This window comes from Leopardus geoffroyi, chromosome C3 (genome assembly GCF_018350155.1).
Source record: "Leopardus geoffroyi isolate Oge1 chromosome C3, O.geoffroyi_Oge1_pat1.0, whole genome shotgun sequence".
Lineage (NCBI taxonomy): Eukaryota > Metazoa > Chordata > Mammalia > Carnivora > Felidae > Leopardus > Leopardus geoffroyi.
This window is the reverse complement of record NC_059338.1, coordinates 37,517,448-37,543,853: the sequence shown is the minus strand read 5'-3', so window position 1 is coordinate 37,543,853 and position 26,406 is coordinate 37,517,448. Positions and strand designations below refer to the sequence as shown.

General features: G+C 34.9%; 2 protein-coding genes across 6 annotated transcripts in view; both read right to left on the bottom strand.

Annotated features, from left to right (window-relative positions):
• Nucleotides 1-1,494: 1,494 nt before the first annotated feature.
• Nucleotides 1,495-26,406, bottom strand: part of RCOR3 (REST corepressor 3) — a 53,527-nt gene continuing 28,615 nt past the window's right edge. For 3 of the 5 annotated variants that reach the window (XM_045452438.1, XM_045452437.1, XM_045452441.1), the window contains 4 exons: nucleotides 21,188-21,265; nucleotides 12,835-12,892; nucleotides 4,580-4,821; nucleotides 1,495-4,114 (listed from right to left, as the gene is read on the bottom strand). In XM_045452438.1, the coding sequence (XP_045308394.1) occupies nucleotides 3,770-4,114; nucleotides 4,580-4,821; nucleotides 12,835-12,892; nucleotides 21,188-21,265 (723 nt within the window). In that variant the 3' untranslated portion in view covers nucleotides 1,495-3,769. The remainder of the gene's footprint in view (nucleotides 4,115-4,579; nucleotides 4,822-12,834; nucleotides 12,893-21,187; nucleotides 21,266-26,406) is intronic. The other 2 variants (XM_045452440.1, XM_045452439.1) reach the window with 2 other exon arrangements.
• LOC123584844 (vesicle transport protein GOT1B-like) lies at nucleotides 23,724-24,853 on the bottom strand. Its single transcript, XM_045452442.1, is given in 3 exon segments — nucleotides 23,724-24,411; nucleotides 24,413-24,436; nucleotides 24,438-24,853. Coding segments are annotated over 3 exon segments (444 nt in total). The 5' UTR covers nucleotides 24,690-24,853; the 3' UTR covers nucleotides 23,724-24,243.

Here is a 26,406-nt window from a genome sequence, read left to right as displayed (position 1 = left end):
CTTGAAGCCAAATCCTGCCAATCATGAAAGCTGTTCTGGGCAGTAAGCTAGGTAGATACTTCAAGAAGTAACTTTTGTTGTGGTGTTAATTCAGGACCTCCTTAGTTTTGGTAACTGCACCCTATATATTTAAATAAGATTAGACCATATAACAGAGAAAAAAAGACATTATATAAAGCATCCTGGGAGGTTAGCCTTTACGCCATTTATATTGTGAAGACTGCTCCTAGATCTCTCCGGTTCGCATTCCCAGCATCTTTTCCTGAGACTCTGCTCACCCAAATTCCAACTTTAGGATTCTCAAGTTTCAATTAACCACATTGTAAACACCCATTCCCTTATCGGTAAACAATGGTCTACTTTAAATCTGGAAAACATCTCAACCCAACACTAATTCCTGGTCTTCATCATTCTCCCTTAGGTGTGCCAGACTTTTGCAAGTAAAGGAAGGGCAAATAAAGCCACATGGCCTTTTGATACAAACACACATCCAGGAGCAATTCAGTAATTTACTTCCCAACTCCATTGCTACTAAAATTTATTGCTGCAGAACATTCCTTCACTGAGGTAAAGTTATGATACGGATTGAAGTTAGGAGGGGTTATATGTGACCTATTTTGTCCTAGGAGAAGGCAGTTATGTACTCCCAGTAATGCTGCGAGAAAATGAGGTCGCTTCTTACATTTTATATCACGTGGTTTCTCAGACTTGATTATTGGATTCTTTCTGCATTTACTTATTCGGTTATCTTCTTATGGATATCTATAATGAATGCCTAAGTTAAAAAACTAACAGACGTTAATTTCTTTTTCTTATGTTTCCTAGTCCAGATGTATTCATCATTTTGGAGAAACACAAAGAGAAACATAGATCTTGCTCTAAGTCGGATTATTAGTAGCTTTGAGGAGACCTTGATACTCTAGTGTTAAGTGAGCAGCCATTATTAACATGTCTGAGTAATATTCCTTGGATAGCAGGAAGAAACATTAAAATACTATAACATATTTACTAACTAAACTTGGTACTTTAACAAAAAACTTGCAATATTATTTTTTTTTAAGTCATGACCATTACTTTTTGCTTATTCCCTACATTTATTCCTAAAAAGAATGTTGGCCTATATTAATACAGAATTTTATATTCTTTCATCTGTATTCTACATTTTTACTCACTTAATTGTAAAATTATTAAGGAAAAGTTATGATCAAAACTTACCTTTACCTCCATCCATATTACACTGGAATTAAAGAATATATAAAAAATATTTTTTCATTAATATTACCAGGCATATCAATAGTGTGATTTATTTTTAGTTATGTAATGAAAAAAAATACTTGGGTGTAGATTTTTCAAAAATGATAACCTTGACATTATGAAATGGTCAATAAAATATTTCTAGATTTTGCTTTTTTATAAAAATCAATAGAATTTCACAGTGAAGAGGTCCTAAATTCCTCATACAGCATGAAATTATATAAAAATAGAAGACATAGACACCTTTAACTCTTTAATCCTTTGATTAAGCAGCAAGCATATCACTCTTCCAGGCCAAACACTGCTTAAACAAAAAAGAAAATTAATGGCGTGCAAAATATTTACAAAATATGCAAAGCACACAATAAGACATCTCACTATATACATGTGTCATATTACTAATGAAGCTCAGATTTTTCTACTGTGTGCTCTAGTGTACGTAAATAAAATCACAGCACATCCCTCAGATACAGCATCTTGGCCCACGGGTGGGATAGAACAGATTTTTAAATGAATCATAATATACTTAACAGCCGGACAGATGCTGGTGCTGACCAACGTGACTGACATGTCCCACACACTGTATACTGAAGGTCTACTGACGAGAGACAAGACAATAAGAGCTGTATAATATGCACATACGCAAGACAATCTTTAGAAAAATGCTTTAGATATTTTCTTTTAAGATATATAACTGCCCCCCCCCCCGTGGCTTTTAAAGTAAAAATAAATTCTTGAATATTAAGGATTTTAAATCAGATTTTTATCTAGTTACAATCCAGGGGCAGGAACTATTTAAGATGATCCAATGAGAAAGAAAAGACACACCCTGGAAAAAGTTTGTGCCAGAACTTAAGGTCCTTCTGAAGAAGAGTGGTCTAAAACTTCAAAATTGAAACTAAACAATGAATTTAAATCTACAGCTCTTTTAAGGCTTTAGAGCCAATGGTAAGGATTATTTTTCCAATATTGAGAATATATGACTTCTCAAAACATAAATTAGGGCCTTAGATGTTGTCAAGTAGTTTTAAATATGAGAATGTAAATGTGCAAACATTTAGCCTTATGTTTCACTAGGATAGTAATCTAAGTGATCTGTCCCTTTGCACAAGTCATGATTCCAATATGAAATCACTGTATCAAAAATATTAGTAACACATTGTTGAAATACTATTACTTGCAAAATATTCTTTGTAGGTACTTAATGATTTATGAGTTCAATTAAGACTTGAAATGTTTTTGCTTCTTTATAAAAAGGGGTCTCAGCATTTTAAGTTAACAGCACAATTGTGACAATATACTGATACATCTTTAGATGACACAGAACAAATTGTTAAATTTATTTTATGAAATAATGTTGATGATTTAACCCTAAACCAAACCCACAAGCACAGGTCGGCTGCAAGGAATACACAAATGTATCCAAATAGTACAATAGAGATTTATCAAGAAAACATCCTTTATATTAAATGCAGACCATATTAATAAGTATGAGGGCAATTTTAAGTCGGAACCTAAACACAAAAAGGGTACTGTAAATAAATGCTTCCATAACCACTATCTCCACGTTACTGACAAAATATAATTCTCTTCTAACGTCCCCGAATATAGGCAACTAGTTAAAAGCAGATAGCATTTAGAAACATTAAAAAAAAAAAAAAAAAAAGTCAAAATTAACTCCATCTTCAAGGAACTTAAAGACACTGTACTTCAACAAATTAAGTCCTCATTTGTACGTAAAATTATTATTCCGATCCTCTTATTACTGATAGATGATGGGTCAATGACCTTTAACCAAGGACTTTGTACTAGGACCCTGAAGTGTATGTTAAAGGGTTAGTAGGTTCAGTACATTCTTTGTGGTTTCATATAATTGCTTTGCAATTGATTAAATTGCTTTCTTTTAAAGGAATATATTAAAATTCCTTTGGAAAAAAAAGCAAGATTTTTTGAAAAAAGGGATATGCACTATAATTTCTTAAATATGCATTAAATGAACATATGTCAAAATCTGAAATGCAGGCTATTTATTCTTGCACTCCTAACATAGGAAAATGTTGTTAAAAATTAAATTAAGGAAGAAAGAAAAAAGTCAAACATCCTTAAGAAACTTAAGGAGTTTTCACAATTCCTAAGTCAATATTCCTGTACTAAGAGCCTTGACTATGAAGAGGCAGAAATATAAAGAATCTCAATAAAATAAATACAGTAAAAATAAAACAAGAAAACCTTGGTATATAGAATACTTAATCTTTTTTTTCTTTTAATGAGATCATGTCACTGAACGTATACTCTACAAAGGAGGCTAACCGTAGGCTTTTTATCGTATAACATTTAGTTCAGTTGCATGAACTAAAAAATTTCTTAGACATCCACTTATGCTAGCCCACTGCCACAGAACTAGTTCGCAGCCTCAGTATCTAGGAAGGATTATTCTGTCCTCTTTTGCATCAGTCTGATGAGCACTGGTATAACGGTAGGGTGAAAAGTTACTGTAGCTCTGTCCAATTTAACTCTAGTGCAGTGAGGACTGTGAATCTGTCTGAATTCCGATAAGTGACGGTGGCTGTTGACCACCGACCGTGGACAACACTGGTCTTGGGTTTAGACGGGGTGGCATAGAATTAGCAGGGCGAATGAGAGGTGGTGGAGGCTGATTTAAAGTTGGCCGGGGCTGGATGAACCGAGCCTGCTGCTGGAGTGGAGGAGGCTGCCGGTGAAGAGCAGGGGCAGCAGGCAGTGTTGGACGAAGAAGTGGTGGAGGCTGGTTCAGAGTGGCAATGGGGGCTGTTGGTGTTGGAGTGGATGATGGGGCAGGAGGTGATGGACCCAGAGTCCGAGGAGCCTGTGGGGTCTGTGCCTAGAGGTGAGGAAACAAAAATACATGTATGAGATGATAGTTCCTAATGAACTTAATACAACATAGTTTGGGCTGTCACAGGAAAAACAAAACAAATCAAAACAAAACAAAAACGTAACACCAGTGTTTTTTGGAAGCACAAGCTTCTTTTATTTTAAACAAAACAAAACAAAAACCAAAAACCGAAAAAGCAACGAAGCTACCAAACAGGCATCTTTATTAGTAAACAGCTTAACACTGGAAATAAAAATAAGACTATGAAAGAACAATACACTCTCCATTCTTCTGGGATCAGAACTTAGCATGTCATTAGGACTTAAGAGTCACGAGAGAGGCACCACTGAGTAAGTGTATTGTCAACCTTTCATGCTCATTTAGCTAGTCCTCTGACAAATTAACCTTACAGAACACCACACAAAATGATTCCTCAACTCATATGAGCTCAAATTCCATACACAAACACACCTCCTCTTCTTCATCAGTGCTCTTCCCTGATGGCACATTAGAAGCACTTTTTGTCTCCTCCCCTAAAGCAGAAGCATCACCATTAGAAGCCTGGGTTCCTTGTTCTGCTTCCCACTCCTGCAATACCTCCTCTAAGTTAAACCGACGCCTGTAGTTTACAAAGAAGTTCTTCACTTGGCCAACAGTCTTGTTGCCAATTACATCTGCAATAGCTTGAAAATCTTTACCATATTTGCGGACACCTGGAAGGCAAAGTAAATAATACACCTGTGAAGGATCAATAAGGAGAGCTGTGTGTACTACACATCATGCACACACAAAAGATACCAGCAATGAAAATCCTTTCTCATAAACTCTGCTCATTTCTCAATTCTGAGATAGAGACTAAGATATCAGGGTCACAGATGAAAACTATCAATTACGTCATTTCATCGAGCCAGCCACTTGCCTTCAACTGAACAATCAGGAACTTACCATTTTTTACATACTCAGTTATTTTCTCCAATCCTTTCTTGAACTCTCAAATACAGTCCATTTATTGTAAAGCATTGAATTCTTTGTTCCATCCTCAATTCCACATTCATTTATTTCCCTAGTAGCCAGTCACCTAAATTTGAGCAACACCGTTTGTAAACAAAACTGGATGGGAATAAGCCATCTCTTTTATCCCCTCAATGGACTGAGTGAGTAGTCTTAGAGTTCCCCCATTAAGAAAAGCGTTATAATTTGGTTTTAATATCGGCTTCACTATGATTACTTGCCTAATCTCACCAGGGTACCAACGTATAGAAATAAGAATTTAAACACACACAAGAAAGAATCACCACAGTGTGACGGACAAAAACAAGGGAAGCTATTTTTTGGAGGTAGCTGGATTTCAACTCCTCTAACAGCTGCAAAGGCTGTGCATGTGGAGGAGTCCCAGCGGTACTGCAGAGAGGGCTTGTTGGGCTTATCGTCACTACTGTAAATTTAAGAAGGACTGCACATTCAGTTATTTGAGAACTTAACTTTTCACTATGGAAGTTTTATTATAACAAAAGATTACATTTGATTTATGAACTTGAGATAGTCAATTATACTACAGAATTTGAAATGACTTTCTGTAATCAGATGGGTAATAAATTGCTCTTAAGGGAATTGTAAAAGGAGGTTCACTGACTCATTCTAGAAAGAGATGCACTTAGCTCAAAAGATAAAATAGCTGTCAAAAATTTTGATTTTACAATTTGATAACTACTGTTTAAAATACAGAAACAGTAACTCATTAATTAGACATGAGAAAGGAGGAAAAAATGATACTTATGATATTAAAGTCCGTAATTTAACCTAAGCAACCAGAATCATGGGGCTTTAAATAAATTCAACATGTACACAATCACAGATGAGAGAATAATATGAGGATATGTTAACACCCCAGGAAAAACACTAGGCACGTTCTTAGTGGTACCTATTGGTATCATCTCCCCAATTATCTTCTTAAAGCAGCATCATGATATGACAAAATTCTTGCTTTTAATTTCTGCCCTTCTTTTATATGGAGAACTTGGGAATGAGTATCTCCTGCTTACATTCAACTAGCTAGGCTTGACTCCATGGTGCGTTCCTTTATCTTAAAGGGCATTCTGGGCAAGAAGTTTGAGATTATTAAGCTATAGTGATTTTTAATATAGAGTTCTGGGTTTATAAACTATGCTCATTTCCTCTGTTCTCAAAGGCGAAGACATATGCATGATAATAAATTATGACACTTGACGTTCTTTACAGCATTTAGCAATATAAATTCTCTTTAAATCCATGAGCTAATGTCCCGTTTAAACTCTGTAGTTGAGTATAAATTCTAATGGTGACTAGGTTCCACTGAGGGCTTATTTGGCAATAGAAATCCAAGGTTATTTAATATTAGAAATTACTTCTATATATTCAAGTACTTCTCTATTACTTATACTTTGAAAATAAATTATTTGAGATTGCTGCACTTGAAAATAACTACTCTTTAGAAATCAGACACAGTGTTCTATCGATGTACTAATTTTCAAGGGATATTTAATTTACATTTTAGAAATGACCAAATCTACTGAATACATGAGTTTAGAAATGAAAACTTCAAATAAATCTAAGATTAGTTCTTCTGTATTCTAGCAAGAAGTCACATTAAAATTAACTGAGTCCAAGTATGAAGATATTATAACACTCAGAACACCTATTTCTTTAGCAAAATATATTCCAAAATCTACCAGTAAGTTGTCCCCATGTCTGATTCCATTTTATAGCTGTCCCCGTTTTTGATTTCCCATTTTCTCTTGCTCAATGGACTTTACCATGTCACCAACATTGTCGCACTTCCAGAGTTACAGACCCCTCAAAGCAAAACTACTTCCTATAGGAGCCTTAATTTTCCCAGATACTCTGGATATCAAGGACCTTTTCCAAGTCACTTAGGTTCTGAGTCACCCAGGTATGTTTATTATTAACTCATGGATGCCAGTCTTATATAAACTACTTTGCAAAATTTTAAGGCTCAGATCAGACCTCTGGAGTCTGGTTGAGGATCCCACTCATGTCCGGAGAACAAGTGGGCCTTCAGGGATATTAATCCCCTCAGCCTGCAGGACAGCTGGGCAGGTTCTGGAACAGCCAGGGCTCTTTGGCAGTCCCTTCTGGACAACAGTAGTCTCATCTGTTTTCCCCAGTGTGTTGTGACAAATTTTGTATTTTTTTTTGTATGCCATGATGTGACAAAGGTTAGGAAGTACTGTCCAATGAAATATAATGCTATAGTACACAGAAAGTGTTCAGGAAATAGAATTGATTTTTCTTCCCCAAACAAGAGTCACATATAGCTAACTTCTTTATCACCTTTACACTCCCCATGATGCTGGCTCAACAGCCTATTTTGGTTAGAAGGTGGAATTCTTAAGTTTATACCGTAGCTGATTAACTAGGTAACTCTAGTGAAACACCAACTGAAGACTTAATGGGGCAGCTCCTTCAGAAGAATCCCCAGCTAGCCTTCTGGAGGAAAACCTAGCAGGGGCAGTCAAAGCAGAGGAACTAACTTTAACAACACAGGACATCAGAGCTACTGTTGTGCCGATTTGTACCTTGAAGAAGGGTGGTCCATTCTTTTTTCGTAATTTATAATAGGCAAGGCCATCTGATTCATTTATCAGCAAGGGAATTAAACACAATGATTAAATCTCTCTCTTTCTATAGATGAAAAAGGCTTATTAGGTCCATCTGAACCATGGTTTTAAATTAAACTTCTCACCTTTAGGGCAAAAAGTCAGTTTTTAAAGGTTACTAGAATGAAATTTTAGAAAATCCTGAAAGATGTAAATTGTAAATTTCCCAGGAAGACAAAGAAAAGCATTTTCAGTCAAATTTCGAAAGTTCATTTGAAAGTTACAGTGAACAACTTGGCTTCCTATGCTGGCAAATGATACTTTAGAATCTTTAACATACACTTTTAAAGTTCTGTTTGGGAATTAATATAAAAATATGACTGATATTACATTTTATAAAAGCCCACATTTTCCAAACAGTATTCTTCATTCCACCCCCCAAAAACCATATTTGTATATATTTTTTAATTTGGCTAGTAAGATTGTAACTTCAGAAGCATTCGTAGCATGGTGTTTCCCAGCTTTGGACATGAAATTACAGACTTTTTTTTTCTTCCTGAGACAGAAGGGATATCCCGAGACCGCATTTGGTACGTTTAAAAAGTTATTTTTTAAAATCTGATTTTGGACTACAAAAAAATAAATCAAAACATTACAGTGGCAAGCTGCTTCTGGGTAGTAAAATTTGGGGGAGGCAGGATATTGTTTCCTGCTTCTTGTAACAAAATTTCTTAAAGTGAGCATATACTTAGTATAACCAGGAAATCCATTTTGAAATAAGAACATAGTGACATCCAGAAACTCCAGGGATACAGCTCTTTCCTATCAAAAAAAGATTAATTTTAAACTCAAACCATTTGGGAACATGCACTTCTTTCTACCTCCTGCAAATCTCTTCAAGAATTCATATTAAGGTGAAAAAAATAAAGATATCAATAGCAGTAGGACAGTGAATGGTGCCATGTAGGTGAGGGCTAAATGTCAAAATCATATATTCTCTTTCTAATGTCTACCCTTTCTCTTCTGAGTCTTGTGTTCCAATCTTCCCTGTTATAAGTTAAATTCTATCACAAAAATGCTGGAGATTTTGCATCAATTATTTGAAGTGCATGCATCAGAGGGCTGGTACTTTTGGGTCTCCATTCTTATGATACCTTATGATAGAAGAAACTCTCTAAAGCAAACAGGTGTTTTTTAGATGGAAAAATATGAATCACCTATTTCCATTTCCTTTTGATCATTCATGTGCTGGGTTACAATCCCTATGTTTTAATCAAGTGCCAAATCTGTTTTCCCCTCCTTTAGGAACCATTCTAGCTTTTTAAAAACGTATGAGATAAAATTAGAAAGACAATTTCTAGACTTGCTACTTAATTTCTCCTAAAAACAAATGAAACATACAAACTACAGGAAGAGAAGGTAACATTTAAGTGTAAAAGCATAACTGACTTGAACAGTTTTGTCGTTTCCTGTTTTAGAAGAGAAGGCAGGCAATATGGAAAAAAACAACTAAAAATTGAAGTTGACATCTTGATAAAACTGGAAAAATTTCTTGTCGTTTACCTTAAAATAGCACTAATATTTTAGGTGGGGGATGTATTATTTTTTAGCACTAATGATTAACACAGTGAAGAGAAGGTCTAAAATAAATATTGAATACCATGCTCTGCCTCTACACACTTTAAAGAGTCAATGGTTTGTACTATCATTTAAACGTATTATTTTTTGAAAACAGCTAATAATTGTTCCATTTTACATGAAAAAAAAAATACACCGAGAATCTAATTCCTTTCTTAATTCTTGTTATGAAATGTTTATCATATGAATATCAAGATTGATTTTAGGATAATTCTAAAAGCACTATAGATTAGAAAAAATATTTATATGTAGATGACACAAGCCATAAACAGAGATATTTCCATTAACACAAACTGTGAAGACTATAATTAATTTCACTGCTAACTAATTTGTTATAGTAAGAAAACACAGACACATAAGGCTGGAACAGATTACAGAAAATGTAGAAATACCATTCTAAGCAAGTACTTTTAGAGGTTTAAATTAGTTGGTGTTTATAATATCCTACCTGTGGACTCTTGAAAAATGTTACTCAAGTTTTAACATAGCTAGAACTAAAATTAACATTTAGTAAAGTGATAGATTACACAAGTATAAACAGATATTCTTGTTTGGTCTGAGCATGACTTCCCCCCTTCCAAATAAGGGAGAAAGAAGGAAAAATAGTTTATTATTTATTTAAATATTTATTACTTAAATGGTAGTATTTAGTTAACAACAATATGAGTATATGGTAAAAAGAAAAAGTGGGAAATATACGTTTAAGCCCTAGGAAATGATCTTAATATATTTATGTGGTTTTAAAAGAGTTACAACAAAAAAGTTTATTTAATAGAATTATAAATCTCACTAAATGACACTAGAATTTACAAATTTCTCTTTCCAAGTCACTCTAATAGTCAACTATGAGCAAGATTTAAAAAAGCATTTAACAAATGAGTATCCAATAAGAATATACACACAGAATGTCTTAAAAATAAAGTGCTTATAAACTATTAATATCAAAATATAAATGATTTACTTTGTGAAACTGAAACAGTCATAAGAATAATATCATCTAAAGGTTTATCACAAATAAAGATTAAAGAGAAAAAAACCCCAAACAACTGCCCGCTAAGACAGGTACTTCTGAATAGCAAACTCTAAAGTTAAAAAAAAAAAACTGCAGTTATGTACCTTACCTACACTGAGACTCAGGTTCAGGTGACATTACTATGTGATTGCACTGTTTATAAGACATACTTCTAAGAATTTCATAAACGTGTGGGCTCATTAGCAAAAAAGGCACTTTTTAATTTTCCCTAAAATAACTATTTTGGACACAAATAGCTCTATATTATTTTATTTTATGAAACAAAAACCACCCAAAATGAAAAAAAAAACAAAAACAAAAAAACCCTTAACAAACCCAAAGAGAAACAAAAATTCCACATACAGAGTTAAAATAAATAAAACGATGACATTAACATATTAAGAGAGTACCTTCAAAATTCTAAGACATGCATATTTCTGTACAAATTGCTACATCAGTATGATTTATTTAAGGATTACTTTTTAAATGGGCATAAGAATACAATACTGAATATATCTCAGCAGAGGGGAAATGTTTGATTATATTCATAACTATTCTTTTAATATATATAAGCTGAGATAATGTCCACATAAATATATAGCTTAAACTATAAATGTAAACCTTGCCATTGTCCCTCTCCTTGAATGCAGCTCTGCATCACATCCAGCCCAGCCATAAGACTCAATGGTCTCTACCACTTAAAAACAGTGCTGCAGAACAGTATCAAATCCTGAATGCTTTGGAAACATCAGCCCAGATTTTCCCAAGTAAGTCTCTTCAGAAAATCCTTTACTGGGATAATTTTCTTATACTAGAGTACAGGATTAATATACTAACCTTTAAGCAACTGAAGTACTGGAAATCAGGGTTAAATTCTCCAGGCTTTATACACACACGCGCGCGCACACACACACACAAGGACGGACAGAGAACACAGGCTTTACATCAATAAAAGCAATGCCTCCTCAAATAACTATGTTAGAGCTATTAAGTCACAGATCCAAATCAGTATGAAGCAGCCTCTGGGGAAAAAAAAAAATTTTTTTAAAGTAAGCTCTACGCCCAACATGGGGTTTGAACTCATGACTGTGAGATCAAGAGTCACATAACCTGCCAAATGGGCTAGCCAGGTGCTCCTGCTAATTTTTTAATCTGAATTTTAAATAGTTTCTAATTTAAAACTGGCTACTACTGAACATTATAAACTAAGCTTTGTTCTGACTCATTCAGAAACTTAGTTCCACAATTATAGATGTGCTCAATGCACGTCCAGTACCCTGCCTCCATAGGATCAAGCATTCTGTTTATGAAATGACTATTTTGTGCTGTATAGGCCAAAGAGAAGGATGACATCACCGTGTTGGCACCGTCCTGTGACAGTTTCTAATCACAGTGGCCAGGTAATTCTTACTCACTCTAATCCAAACTGCAGAGTTGTCTATTAATCAGTTTTTAATTACATTATTCTCATATCCAAATGATACCTGCAGATCATTTTTGAGTTAAATATGTTCTCTATGCTTGAATACCTAGAAATATTTTTTAAAGTACTTATATGTTTCACGGGGGCCCAACTTTCTTAGATAAAAAAAAAAAATTGCTAGTAGCTACTGACCTAGCAGCTATTAGCGCTCAACACAAAGAGGGCTCAGCCAGGAAAACCAAATTATAGACCAAACTTACAATTACACAATCAGTTCTGCAGACAGTTTATCTTGAAGGGAAAAGAAAAAAAAAAAAAAAACAACACACAGCTACAACACTAAATAAAAAATATACAGTTTGCCCTTCCTTAATTCAAACATGGGAAAATCCAAGTTTATAATGCTTCCAATTTGCCGACAGGCATTCATAATACAAAAAGTGTTCTGTCATATAATTCAACAAAGCATTCTTATAAATAGTGCATTTAAAATGCTTCATGTATATTTTTAAAAGCATCTCTTAACTCTCTGTTTTACATATATATATATATATATATATATATATATATTTAAAATTGGGTTTCTAATCATTCAGTGTCACATATCTCAAGTTACAATACGTTGAAAGTGTATCACTAATATTTTCAGTACCTGACATTTATCAAGAGAAACACTATTATACAGAGTAATTAGAAAAACCAGAAACATAATAGTTTATGCTCTTAATGATGAATTATCAATGACTAATATAAAGAATGAACCCAACTGCAGGAACACAGAAGCAAAGGCACAGAGAAACCATATGACTTGTTTGAGCTTGTCATCACCATCATGGTTAAGGCTGAGAATGTGTTACACGCTGTACAGGACCCAAAATGCATATAGGCTCAGTAAGTCACACCCACAAGAACAAAACAGAATTCCTGATTATCAGGACTTTGTGGTAAACGCAAGAGCTCTTTCTTGATCCATTTCTAAAGAAGGGAAGAACTATGGTCGTCACCTTTCATGACAGGTTAAATAGTTAACAACAATAACTGCTTATCTTTAATATACCTTGCACTGCTAGAAGCTGCTCCTCTGTGGTCCAACGGGCATTAATTTTCTGATTTGACTACAAAATTAAAGAGAAGTTTCCTAATGAGGATATGAAGACAGACATTTTTCCAAAGTGCTTATTTTTTTTTTAACTTTTCACCAAATCACAGACATGAGATTACTAAAACTCTGATTTACGTAGATTCTGTTTTTATAAGGATTAAAAAAAATATATTCTGAGTTACCTTTTACCCACACAAAAAGATAATGAAAGTGAAATGTACCAATTTGGGAGCATGAACAACATTCACATTTATACTCTAGTCAGAGGCATTAAAACTGAGAAAATCTATTAGTCACCCATTTTCCAACTACAATGTTCCTACCACACATGGCAAGTGTTAATTTTAGCTTGGTTTTAAACATTTAAGAGAATTAATCTTCTTTAGAGAAGGTCTGTGACTCTCTTTAAAATTTTTTCTCTTCATATTTAGAATAAACCTAACCTTGCTCCACCAAAACCAGTGTTACAAATGAATATAGAACTACAGACAAGGCCTAACTCCTAAAATATTTCTTTTAATTTCTGAAGCAGAGAGTGACGCACTATAAGAACAGATTTTTCCCCCAAGACCTCCCCACATTTCTCCCAATATTTTTGTTTAAAAAAAAAAAAATCCAAGTTTAGGATTTTTATTATGACAAAATTACAACATTAAACACCTAATCAAATTTCATTAGTGTATACTCACTGATTAGTACAAGGACTTCTGGCAGAAGAAGGAGGGACAGAAATAAGTACACCAGCCTACAGAGGTTTGCAGAAGAAACTACCAGATAAATTGTCCTGGTGTAATACATGGATGGATAGGCTGTAATACATGGATGGACAGCAAAACAGAAAGAAATGCTTTCTTTGAGAACAAGTGTTTAGGTCTTATCTCACTCCAGGTCTTAGCAATAAGAGTTTCTACAGTACAAAGAGGTTCTGGGTACATCTACTTTCTCACCATGAGGAAGATGTATAAAAAGCAAGCATTCAGAAGAAAGACTAAAAGAAAAAATTTAAATTAGAAAAAAATTATTAGAGAAGAAAGGAAAAAGTTTAAAAAAAGACTGAATAAAGGAGGGACAAACCTAAACCAGAGAGCACTGAATACCAGGTGATGAGATTAAAAGAGATAGCAAGGCAAGGCCAGACAGACAGTGGATAAGCCTCAAGGTTAGGATACTGTCAATGAAACAAAAGAACAGCAAAAAGGTCAAGAAAAAGAGGGGGCTATAGAATAAAGAAGCAGTAATAAGAGTGAACCAAAGTTTAAAAGCGTAAAAACGAAAGAAGGAAGGAAGGAATGGAAAAGCAAAAGGAGACAACAAAAGAAAATTTCAAAATTTTAAACATATGTTCCCCCAAAAGAGGGCTAACAAGAATGGAATTGGAGCTAATATTTGAGGTGGCAATCTGATGCCACCTGGGCTGTGAAAGGTAGATAAAAGAGGTCCTTGGTACCCAAGGATAATTGTTCTAGAACCTTTTTAAAAGGTCCAGGTATTTCAGAATAAATGGTGTAAAAAAAAAAATAAAGGGTTGACTACAACTTAATCTGAAATATGAAACTAAAACTTATGAAAATTATTTTTTAAATAGTTAATGATTTCACTCATATGCTTTTATTTATTTTTTTATTTTTGGCATATAATAGTATAATGGCACAACATTCACCAGCTTTGAAATTTGTAACATGAGCATATAATAGGTAATTCTGTTTTGAAAACTTCCAACAATTTTTTCAAGGGCCTCCCTTAATTCTTTGCTACTCAAATTGTTCTTTGAAATGCGTATGAGTCATCAACCTTTTTTCAATTGTTAACTCTGCTAAATACCCATCTGTCAACAATTTTGCAAGTGATTAAAGCCATTCTCTTGTACTTTCATAGACTTTATGAAGTTTTGCATCTTTTGCAAGGTTTATAATTTCATTTTGGTTTGTGCTGTATTTGCATTAGATTAGCAAGGAAGTAATAGAGAAGGATGCTGATGTGATGGATGGGAAAGATAACAGCCAGAGTTAATGGGGGATAGCTGGTGAGCAGAGCCTAATTTTAGAAGTGCTTAGTTCATCAGTGAATATTCTCTTGTTTGGCAAATTTGCTTATCCATGAATCCCTTAGATTAATGAACATTGGATACTGAAGATCTCCTGTAATATTACATTACAAGTGTTCTGAAGATTAAATTTAGGATAAATGTAAAATTTTTGTAAAGCTATGTTTAGAACATATGTTAAAAACCTCTAGCACAATGCCTGAGCCAACTGAAGTTGAAGTTGATTAACTGATGTTTGTTAAACCTGAAAGGCAGAAACTGGGAGAAAAGGTACCATTAATGAAAAGGGAACAAAAAATAAAAGAGCAGTAACACGCACTACGAAAACTTATTTTCAGCTTATAAGCAAATCAGGACACAGGAAAAACACAAATAGCTATTAATAAAATTAAAAGTTCAGAGTATATGGGGAATTTAAAGCTGAGAGGGAAAAGTCACAATGACTAGAACAAAAAAGAAGGAAAGTTGGAAGGGCTGGACATTGAGGTGGGTTTAAGAACAGGATAAGTTTCTGAAAGGCAAAGATGAGGAGAAGGCATATCATGTATAGGCAACAACAGATCAACAATTAGGAAGAACTAATAAGTAATCCTAGAAAGTTGGTGATATTTAACTAAACTAAAATATGGTAAGGATCATTTATGGAAGGGCAGTAAATATCAAGGTTAATGAGTTCACACTAAATTTAATAAGCAATAGTTTCTTGGGGGAGAGGGAACAAGGGGAGAGAAAGAGGATTCTAAGCAGAATAAGACTTTAAGCCCACAAAGCTGGGAGAAGGGTGGTGCTGTTAAGGACCTAAGAAGTTCTGAATTGCTGACTGGGGAGGTGTGGGAAGGCAAGGCTAAGATGGTGACAGTAACTGGGGATTCACTGACAATGAGGTAATTAAGCAGGACATTCAGGTGGAGCTCAGGATCCACTTGAGGCTAAAACAGGTTCATCCATGTAAACACAGTTTTTAAGGGTGTGGAAAAAGTTTGAGGGAAAACAATGGAGCCATAGCTTACTTAGATGAAGGTTCTAGAATCAGCCCATGAATTAAACAAAGATTTTTGCTTTTAATTCCAAATCACTCTTGAAATATTCTTAAAGGTGGTAATGGAGACAGGCACACAATCTCTCAGTAAGTCCACATGGCCAGGTATTCCTCCAGCACTGAAATGGACCATTAGTTTTTCAGTGAATCCTAGATGAAGCCTTTGGTGGAAATTTAGGGTAGTAACGAATGAACAACATGAATACATACATAAATACTAGAATTTCAAGTCAAGGAAACTGCTCACACAGGAGGCACATGGAAGCTGAAGCTGACTCAAGAAACAGTGGATTCACAGTTCCACCTCCTAACTGCTCACTCTGGGGGAGATGCTTGATAAATGGAGTCCAGGCAGGACTGCCAGCATTACTCTACTTGCTATTATTAAACATTCTTTTTCATTTGGCTGAGTATCTGTGGTTGAGTTTGTGTCATTTACATGTACATATGATGTAATTTTAATATATTGAAGTGATGAGCTTGTATGCTGTCTCCAAAGAGAAGAGAAATGAATGAGGATAAAAACTTGGGAGAATACTTACATTTATGTACAGAAAGGAAATTACAGCTGAGATGGGAACATAATAGTTATAAAAGACAACATCACCTCTCAGAAGTTAAAGGGAGAAAGAGAGGCTGTCATCTATGTCAAGGGCTCAGAAAAAGGCCAGGGAAAGGAGCGAGAGCTGTGGAATTCGGTCACTAGCACCAGTGTTAGCCTTTAAGCAGCAGCTTCAGTTGAAAAATGTAGGGAGGGGGATTGAAACTGCATGAATTAGAAAGTCTGTGTATGACAGAAGGGAAGCAGTGGAAGAAAGGGAAGACAAGGAGAAACAGGGTCAAAATTTTTTAAATATACAGGATTCCTTTAAGTTATTGATTTTCCTATTCTCTTTTAAATTCAAGAAACTTTGGTAGAGATTTAACTTAAGGAAAGGACAACTAGAATGTATCTAGCAATCTAAAACTGTGTAGTAATTGTGGCTAGCTAGGTAGTAGCACAGAGAACATACTTCTACAGCAAAGCCCCAACTGAAATGCTGTTGTTTTAAAAATAACACATTACTCTAAACTAAAATAATGCAATGTATAATAGTCATTAAACTCATAAAAGGCCTAAAGAGCCTTCTAGAAGAATCTATGACATCCTTAGAAGATCCTTCAGAATCTTCACTGCATCCTTTCCCTGTTAAATCAGTCTTCACATCTTTGCCTTTTTGTCAGTAGCAGATTCATACTATCTCTGACTTGAAAGAATTAGGAAAGGTCACCAAGTTAAACCTTTCATCCAATGTTGAAAACTCCATCCAATATCTGTAATGAAAGGAGGTCACCCACTTATGCATGAAAATATCCACAGATGGGGAAATTTCTAGCTTCAAAAAGCACTTTTTTAAGTTTCTTCCTTCCTGGATTCATTAATCTCCTTGTCCCCACGCACCTACCTCCAACTAAAACAAGTCAAAGCATAACCCCACATGTCACCACTCCTCCCAACACTCTTACACGGTTTCAAATAGATACATTAATTTCTATTTGACAATGTTCTTTGGATTTATCACTTGCTGGCCACTCCTACAATTAATACCTGACCCTACCCAAAACTCCTTTTACCATTTACTTTATCACTCACGTGCTTAGTATTTTAGCAGCCATAAAGATTCCAACTTAGCCTATGCAATACTACCAAGATAATCTTCCTAAAATTAAAAATTCCCATTACATCCTTCCTATAGGAGGAACTTATAGGTCTTCCCATTTGACTTAATTTAAAAGGCAAACTTCTCTTCCTAGCTCTCAGACTTTTATACTCCTGCCCTTGCCCACTGCTCTCTATCATAAAGAAGTCCCTGTGAAACCCAATCTTGTTAATATCTCTCTCATACACCATGTTTACTCATCCTCTGCATCCAACTTTGCCTTCCTAAGTAGACAACATGCTTCATGAGAAAAAACTGTTTTATGTTTTACACTTCCACTGGATTCTGAATAGTAATCAGCACTACAATGAGCACATCCTAAGTGCTCAGGGAATACCTGTTGACTGGTTTTTCCCCACTGGATTTATACATAGTTTGAATGTACTGTTCAACACCAAGCCAGTGTTCATACTATTCCCTCCATCTGCCCTTTCTTTATGTGTAAAACTCCTATTCATCCTTCAAACTTCAGCTAAAACATCTCCCGTTAGGAAGTCTTTCCTGATTATCCTAGCAAGAATGAATATTACCACTTGTTTTCCTGTAGCATTTTACTTGTAAATCTATCACACAACTTCAATCATTTCGTCTGATAACATCTAGACGGTAAGGTGGTGTTTTTTGGTTTTTTTTAAAGCAGATGAAAAAATCCATCTCTTCCTCATTTTAACGTGTCCCCTCTTTCCCTTACGCACTTCCCCCAGTGCCTAAAACAGTGCCTTACATGAAATAGGTGATCAACAAATACTTATGGGAGTGAATGGACTTTCTTCACCAAATATTTTCCTAAATGAAAACAACAAATACAACCAAATGAGTAAGTAAAGCATCTTAATAACTGTTTACTTCCCGTTGAGTTACATCATTTAGTAGCCTACTGTTCCAATAGTTAATGAAATTCTTTTGTTAAGTATTAGGTAGAAATCCTATTAACTAACCTAAAGAAAAGGGGATAGATTAATTTTTCAAGGTGTTTACTCTGACTGTTAATCTAGTATTTTGAAATGTATCTATTCAGGTTATTCTCCCCTGCAAAGCAACAGAAATTATATGATAAATATAAATATATCCTGGGTATTTTCTAGATAATAAAATACGCATATTTTTTCAAGTCATCTGAGTTCAATAAATCAATCTCAAAGTAATATTCAAACTTCACTCTATGGATAATAGAATGTTAAGATTTTGGTAGTTTCATTTTATCATTATTTTTACCAAAAAACCCCAAAAGATGTAATAAATGTTTGATAACTTCTAACCCCAAAACTGCATTTAAATGTGAGAATCAATATACAATTCGGCTATTAAATGAAAACTTTCAAAAGTAAGAGGGAGCATGATATTAATCTAGGACTTCAAATGAACTCTAAGATTCTGAAATATAGCCAAAATTTGACTATTTATTAGATGTGTGGCTTTGATCAAGCCAATTAACCTCTCTGAGGCCGTTTTTGTTTTTTTTTTTTCAACGTTTATTTATTTTTTTTGGGACAGAGAGAGACAGAGCATGAATGGGGGAGGGGCAGAGAGAGAGGGAGACACAGAATCGGAAGCAGGCTCCAGGCTCTGAGCTGCCAGCACAGAGCCCGACACGGGGCTCGAACTCACGGACCGCGAGATCGTGACCTGGCTGAAGTCGGACGCTTAACCGACTGCGCCACCCAGGCGCCCCATCTGAGGCCCAGTTTTATCATGTAAAATAATAGTATTTGCTTTATCTACTTCTTGGGATTGATATGAGCATCAAATGAGATGGCATAAAGTTGTAAGTGCTATTGCTTTTTCATGTCTTACTTTATATAATGTTCATGAGTGAGGTTATCCTTCAATTTTCTGGAAATACTGAGGTCAGAATCAGTTTCCTTGAAAATTTGGTAGATGCTTTCTGTAAAACTGTCTGGGCCTGGTGTTTTCTTATGAAAAAAAAAAAAATGTTAATTGTTCCTTTATCACATTTTCTTTTTAAAACAATTTGGTGAGATAGATTTTCCTATGAATTTCTAAGTTTTATTTAAATTTTCAAATTTATTGACAAAGTTCTTTAAGGTACTCCCATGTTTTCAGTATCTGCTATTTTTTTAAGTTAATTTATTTTCAGAGAGACAGAGAGAGAGAGAGCGCGCATGAGCATGTGCACAAGTAGGGGATGGGCAGAGAGAGAGGAAGACAGAGAATCCCAAGCAGGGCTGGAACCCACGAAACCATGAGATCATGACCTGAGCCAAGATCAACAGTTAGACATCCAACTGACTGAGCCACCCAGGCACCCTTATCTACTGTATGTTTTAAATTTAAGTTTTAAGTTATGAAATTGTAGGCATTTAAAGTTTTTGGCTTTTATGCATTTAAAGGCATAAATATAAAATTAAAATAATTTCAGTGTAAAATTTAAAATAATTTTTGTTACAATAATATAAAGTAGTATTCTCTGTATTACTATTTCTAGATAAATAGAAATGTCACTAGAATGTTTGCCAGATAACCTGTGGTTTTGGAATGAGATATTTTATTAGTCTATATATATCTTATTCTTTTCCATTATCTAACCTTCTTGAAAGAGACCTTTGAAACAAAAATACAAAAACAATTTTATTCCTAATGATGATTCTTCCTTTCTAAAAGATTCAAATGAGACAGAATATGGTGCATTAGCTCTGAAGCACTGTTCTTCTGCCCTCCCCCCACCAGCCCCTCACACATTTTTCATTTGTAGATATTTCAGGCAACCTGTTATGGGGCGTGGGGGTTGGGGTACGGGGCATCACATTAGGACCAAATAAGATTATTTGATTATTACATACATAGAAAGGCAAGTCCAGGATATGAAGCATAGCATAGGAGTCTTAAAAAGAGAGAATGGAGAAAAGATTTAAAATAGAAGCTTCTGTAGAAAGATTTGATTGGACTTTACAGGCATTTAAGTACTCCTATAATTGTCACAAATATCAAAAATACATTAGATTTCAGACGAAATACAAGAAAGGCTTGAGAAAAAGGTTAATCTATATCTTGTTTTTAGATTTCACATTTTCAGGGGTATGAGTATAAGAATGTTAATTAAGTCCACATACTAAAATCCTAACACAAAATCTGAATCAAAAGACAAATACCTTAAAATAAAAAATTAAAATTGCTAAATGAGCTCCTTTTCTTGTAATCTTTTTCCTGTTGTATTACCAAGTCACACACCTCGAGCAAATATTGCTGTAGACCCAGAGATGTACTGGCTTGCTTCTCAATTACCTTCTACTCTCAGTGCACTGGGCCTATTTGTATAACTGTTTTTCCCTACTTCGCTTGATATGAATTGCTAAGGGCAGGAAAGAAATGAATTCACTTAAATCACTAGCCAAGTCTCAAAAGACTAACTATCTAAATGACAAAATAGAGACATGACAAATTACCCACATTATGACATCTTCAAAGTATTAACAACGCATGTGACCAAAATAGTAAATACTGGATAGATAATTCAAAGAATAAGGTTTCACCACACTTAGTCACATATATTCTTCAATAACATACCTCAGGAGGTTTGAATTCTTCAATTCCACCTTCCATTTTCTGTTTAAGCGCACTGTTTACTTGCTTAGCATTCTGAACCTTCAACAAAATAACCCAAAGTATGAATCAGATCATAGACTTAGGTAAATGTATGAATATTCAATAAATGAAAAGGATATAGGATATATACCAAAACCTGCTTAAATTTTATTTCAGGAGGACAAACACTTATACTTTATCACACTTGGGGCCATTCAACTAATACCCACATCAACTAATATATGTATCAACTAATTATATATATATATATATATATATATATATATATATCTAAAAAACTAATAGTCTACAAATCATAGTATCTGAGTATCTTTTAACAATATCGCCTCATAAGAAAAATGGTATATAAAGGAATTAAATTCCATTACTATTTCTCATTACCATAATGTTTTGATCAAATAATTATTCCAATAAGAATGATAATTTTAATAATTATAAGTATCACTGTTGGTGCTTCACATGTAATAAATCATTTAATTCTCAACTATTTTGTGAAGTAAGTATAATCAGTTCTGCTATAACCTGACATACGCATTCTCAAAAATCAGCCCACTACACAAAGTTGCACAATAAAAAACCACATGACTTATGGGGAAACAGAGTTAGGGACACAACACTGAAAAACCTCATCGATGACAAAAAAAAAGGAACCTCATAAAAATAATAGTTTTATACATTCTAAATAAGAAAGAAATTCACAAATGCTACAATAAAGATGGTACTTCACCTTGGAAAAGACCTGAGGTTGCTTATAGAAGAAGGTAGTGTCAAAACAGTTGCAGCTTGTGAGTTACTGGGAAGTGGTAGAAGGAGGTTATTTGAAATCAGATGCAAAGTTTTAATACCACATGTGGATGTGTGTAGTTCGTAATATGCAGTGACAATATTTTCACTGACAAAAATCAAACATAACCAAATGCAAAATGCACATTATACTCAAATTGTTTCCTAGTGTTATCAGTTGTGTTGGAACAGATTCATGTTTTCAAAACAAGCTTTAGAGCAGAACTGACTCTACTTTTACTGTAACCATTTTAGAGATGAGGAAGGTAGGGCACAGAGAAGTCAAGAAACTTTCCCTAGGCCACAGCTCTAGGAGGCAGAACATGAATTTGAACCATGCCAAGTTTTTAACTACTATTCTACTAGAAATATTATTAACATTTACTAGATTATTAAGGGTTAGGATTTTTTTTTTTGCTCATTTGGTTACATTTTTTCTTGGTTTGCTCTTTTTTTTAGTTTGGACAATATTTATAAAGTGATTTGTGGAAATTTTTTCCTCAGAGATCATTCAAATGTGGTCAGCCATGTTAGACATACAAAGATAAAATGTAAAAGTCTCAGTCTTTAAAGATTTCATAGATTAATGGGGAGATAAATATAAAAGTATAGTAAATGCTAAAACACCCAACCTAGACTTGGAGGAAGAGAGAGAAGGGAGTAAGTGTTTTGTATATGTGTTAGTGGGTGTGGGTAGTGGGGAAAATAGGGTAAATTTCCAAAGGAGATGACACTTAAATTTAGTTTTAAAGGATTAACAAGAATTAAGCAGGGAGATAAGGTTGGAGCAGGAAATGCCTTCCAGGCAGAACAGCAGGTAGAAAAGACAGGAAAGCAGTTAGGCTGGGCCAGAACAAAGAATTTGAATCTTGCCTAAAGACTAAAGGAAACTTTCTGAAGAACTTTTCAGCAAGGGAGTAAATGTAACCATATTTGTCTTTTTAGAGCAATAATTCCAGTCGTAATTTGGAGAAGGGGATAGAGTGAAGACAAAAATTAATCTAACAAGCCAGAGAAGAAATACTGAGGACTTCAATTACCACAGCAGGAAAGAAGAGGTGATGGTGGTGGCACACAGACGGATAAAATAAATAACTTGGAAACAAAATTAAGATGTGCTTGTGAAAAGCTGACAGGGGAGACTCAGGAATCAAGGGTAACTCCAGTCACTGGCCTGAATAAGTGAGTGTATGTGGTGCTGAGACAGGGAATGCAAAACGAACAGGTAACTGGAGTGGGTAAGGGAGAAGTCCGTTTGGACACTAGGACATGGGTCTGGGATATAAAAGTAGTAGAATTTATAAACCCAAGAGTGCAAACCTTTACTACGTCACACATCAAAGGACTAACCGAGAAAGGAGTTTAAAGCTTTAAAGAAGGTCCTTCATAAAAATCAATACATATAAGCTATAAGTGAAGTAGTAGTGTCAAGGATAAAGTATAAATGCAGGTGACTGAGTACATTTTATCCCTTCATTATTTAAAAAAATTTTGAGCACTTGGGCACCTGGGTAGCTCAGTCAATTAAGCATCTGACTCTTGATCTTGGCTCAGGTCATGAACTCATGGTTCGTGGTTCAAGTCCACATCAGGCTCTGTGCTGGCCGTGCAGAGCCTGCTTGGGATTCTCTCTCCCTCTCTCTCTCAAACTAAATAAAAATAAACTTAAAAAAAAAATAAAACAAAAAATAAAAAAACAAAAAATTTTGAGCACTTTTTAAAAATTTTAACCATGTTACCAAAAAAAAAAGTCGAATGACTTTCATCCATCAAAACTGGGTTTTCCTTGGCTTTAATACATTAAAATGACATAATCCAATCTAACTCATGTTATCACTTTCAGAGACACAATGTAACTGGAAATACTTTTGCCATTCCAGTGGATATTTCCAAAAAGCAAATGCCTATGGGTGCTCCTGCATCTTCAAAAGAAAAAGAAAAGAAACAGAACCACAGTTCTCCAATGATGGCTGTATTTCCCACACTGCAGAAAAACAATAAAAATCATCCTCAAGAGTTTCAATATGTATTGTAACAAAGATTTCACTCCTTCAGTTTCCTTGCTGACTTCTTAGATCACTTGATTAGAAGACTGCTTTCATTGCTTTTTAACTGCTATTGGTACTTGGTGGGATCTAAGTTTTAAACTTCTGTAAAAAACATTACACGCTATTTCATGTAATTTAATTTTGGGCTGAATATTCTTCAAAGGACTTTATAAATAATACAATATTTTAAATGAATCCCCAATTCACTTGTCTTTCTACCATACTGTTGCTTTCTCCAACTTTATCAACAAATGATCTAATTCCATGTAAATTCAGGAGGAACCCAAGGACTGGCACTCTTCTAATAAAGCCAGTGACCATAGGAAAGAAGCCCCTGAAAACAAGAAAAAAATCAATAAATTTCAAAGATCATGCCTACCGAAGGGCCAACCAACAAGGACAACAAATATACCACCTAGGAAAAATCCTGTAGCTTTGATGTTATGTTTTTGGAAGAAGACTCTGAATGTTCTTTGTAAACCAATTGCAAAAGCCAAGCTAGTCACAAATAAAACATTTCCAATAGCCAGTAGTGCTTTGTCAAATAAGAGAATCATTCCAAAGAACAGGAAAAATACTCCATATCCTGTTAATCCCACTCCAATTCTCTGGGTGTCCGGTAAGGAGATCATGGCTGCAATGGTGAGAGCAGTTGCAACAGAACCTCGGGGTGCCCAGGGCGTGAAGCAAAGTCAAGAGAAGCGCCAGGAAGCAGCCCAGGCAAGAACCACCACATCTTCTGGAAAGATGCAGCCACTCCTACCCCAGTTTTAAGACCACTCACGCCAATTTTAAAAATATTACAGACAAAGTGTTTTAGAAGTTCTCTAAGGAGAAGGGGTGTTGTAGTTTGGGAGATGGGAGTCTTACATACATTCACTGTTCAACTAAAGGCTAAGCATTCAGTCAAAAACGTGCTACCTATATTAGAGAGTCCAGAGTCAGAGCAGTCAAAGGAAAGGAAGTCCAAGAAGGAAGAAGTGGTTGTCAGTGTCAAATATTATTGAGCAGTAATAGATTCAAGAGAAATAAGAACCAAGAAGAGGGCATGAGATCTGGCAACTTGTTAATAAATAAACTTGAGATTGCTTTTGCAGTGGTAGAATTAGGATAGTGTATGGGGCAGAAATTAGATTGGGATGGGTCAGAGAATATGTGATGATAAGAAAGCAGAGGAAGCTAATATGGTAGATATTTATTCAAGAAGTCTGTTGGAGAAGAGGAATGTAAGAGCAGTTTGGGGAAATAACAAGGGTCAAAAGATAGAGAAATCTGAATGTTTGGGATACAGAAAAACGATCTTGCTCCCACACTATACTGCTGCAAGATTCTTACGTTTTATATACAGTGGTATAATATTAACTCCAAGGAAGCATATTGTAATACTTAAGCAAGGACGATTATGGTAGGTTGAAGAGGCATACTGTAATCTCTAGGGCAACTACTTAAAAGATGCAAAGAGATGCAGTTGAAAAATGTAAGTAAGATCATGTCACACTTCTCTTTAAAATCCTTCAGTGGTTTCCTAACTCATGATTAATTTTACAGTTCTTAACATAAATTCCTGTCTGCCTGTGCTGTAACGTGAAGGCAAGTAGAAATTAACGAAGAGCTTTAAGATGAATGATTCTGATCATACGAGTATTTTAAGAAGATAACACTGACAGCAATGTATAACATGGAGCTGCAGAGAAGTGGATAGTAAGGACAATCAACAAGACAGTTAGGGTTGGATAAGAGGTGGTAAGGGCCTGAACAAAGGTAGTAGTGATGGGATTAAAAATGAGGGGACTGATTTAAAGAAAATTTCTCAGATAAAACTTACACAACTTGGTTACCACTTGGGGTTGTGTGTACTGGGGGATGTGATAATGGCAAGGGATAAATCAAAGATGATTCTCATGTTTCAGTAAGACAGAAAACAGAAAAGAAATCTTTAGGGGATAGATTAGATGCCTAGCAGGTAGCTAGAAATACAGCAATATAGAGCTTGGGAGAAAAGTCACAGCCTGAGAAGTAGATTCAGCTGTCACTGGCATGTAGTGTATGGTTGATACAGACCAAGAAAGTACAGACTTGGAAGAGTACCTAGATCTAAGAGACAGGGAAAACAACAGAGACAAATAAAAAGAGGAAAAGGTGACCGAGAAAGGCCAGAGACCTAATGACAACAATTAACTGAGTACATACTATGTGCGAGGCACTGCTGTAAGCATTATCATGTATTTTCTTATTTAATTCTTCCCAAGCATCATATTGTTATCCACATTTCAAGATGAAGAAACTGAGTTAAGAGTTAAACAGCTCCCCTAAGGTTACACAGGAAGTAGACGATGTAGGTGGGGTTAA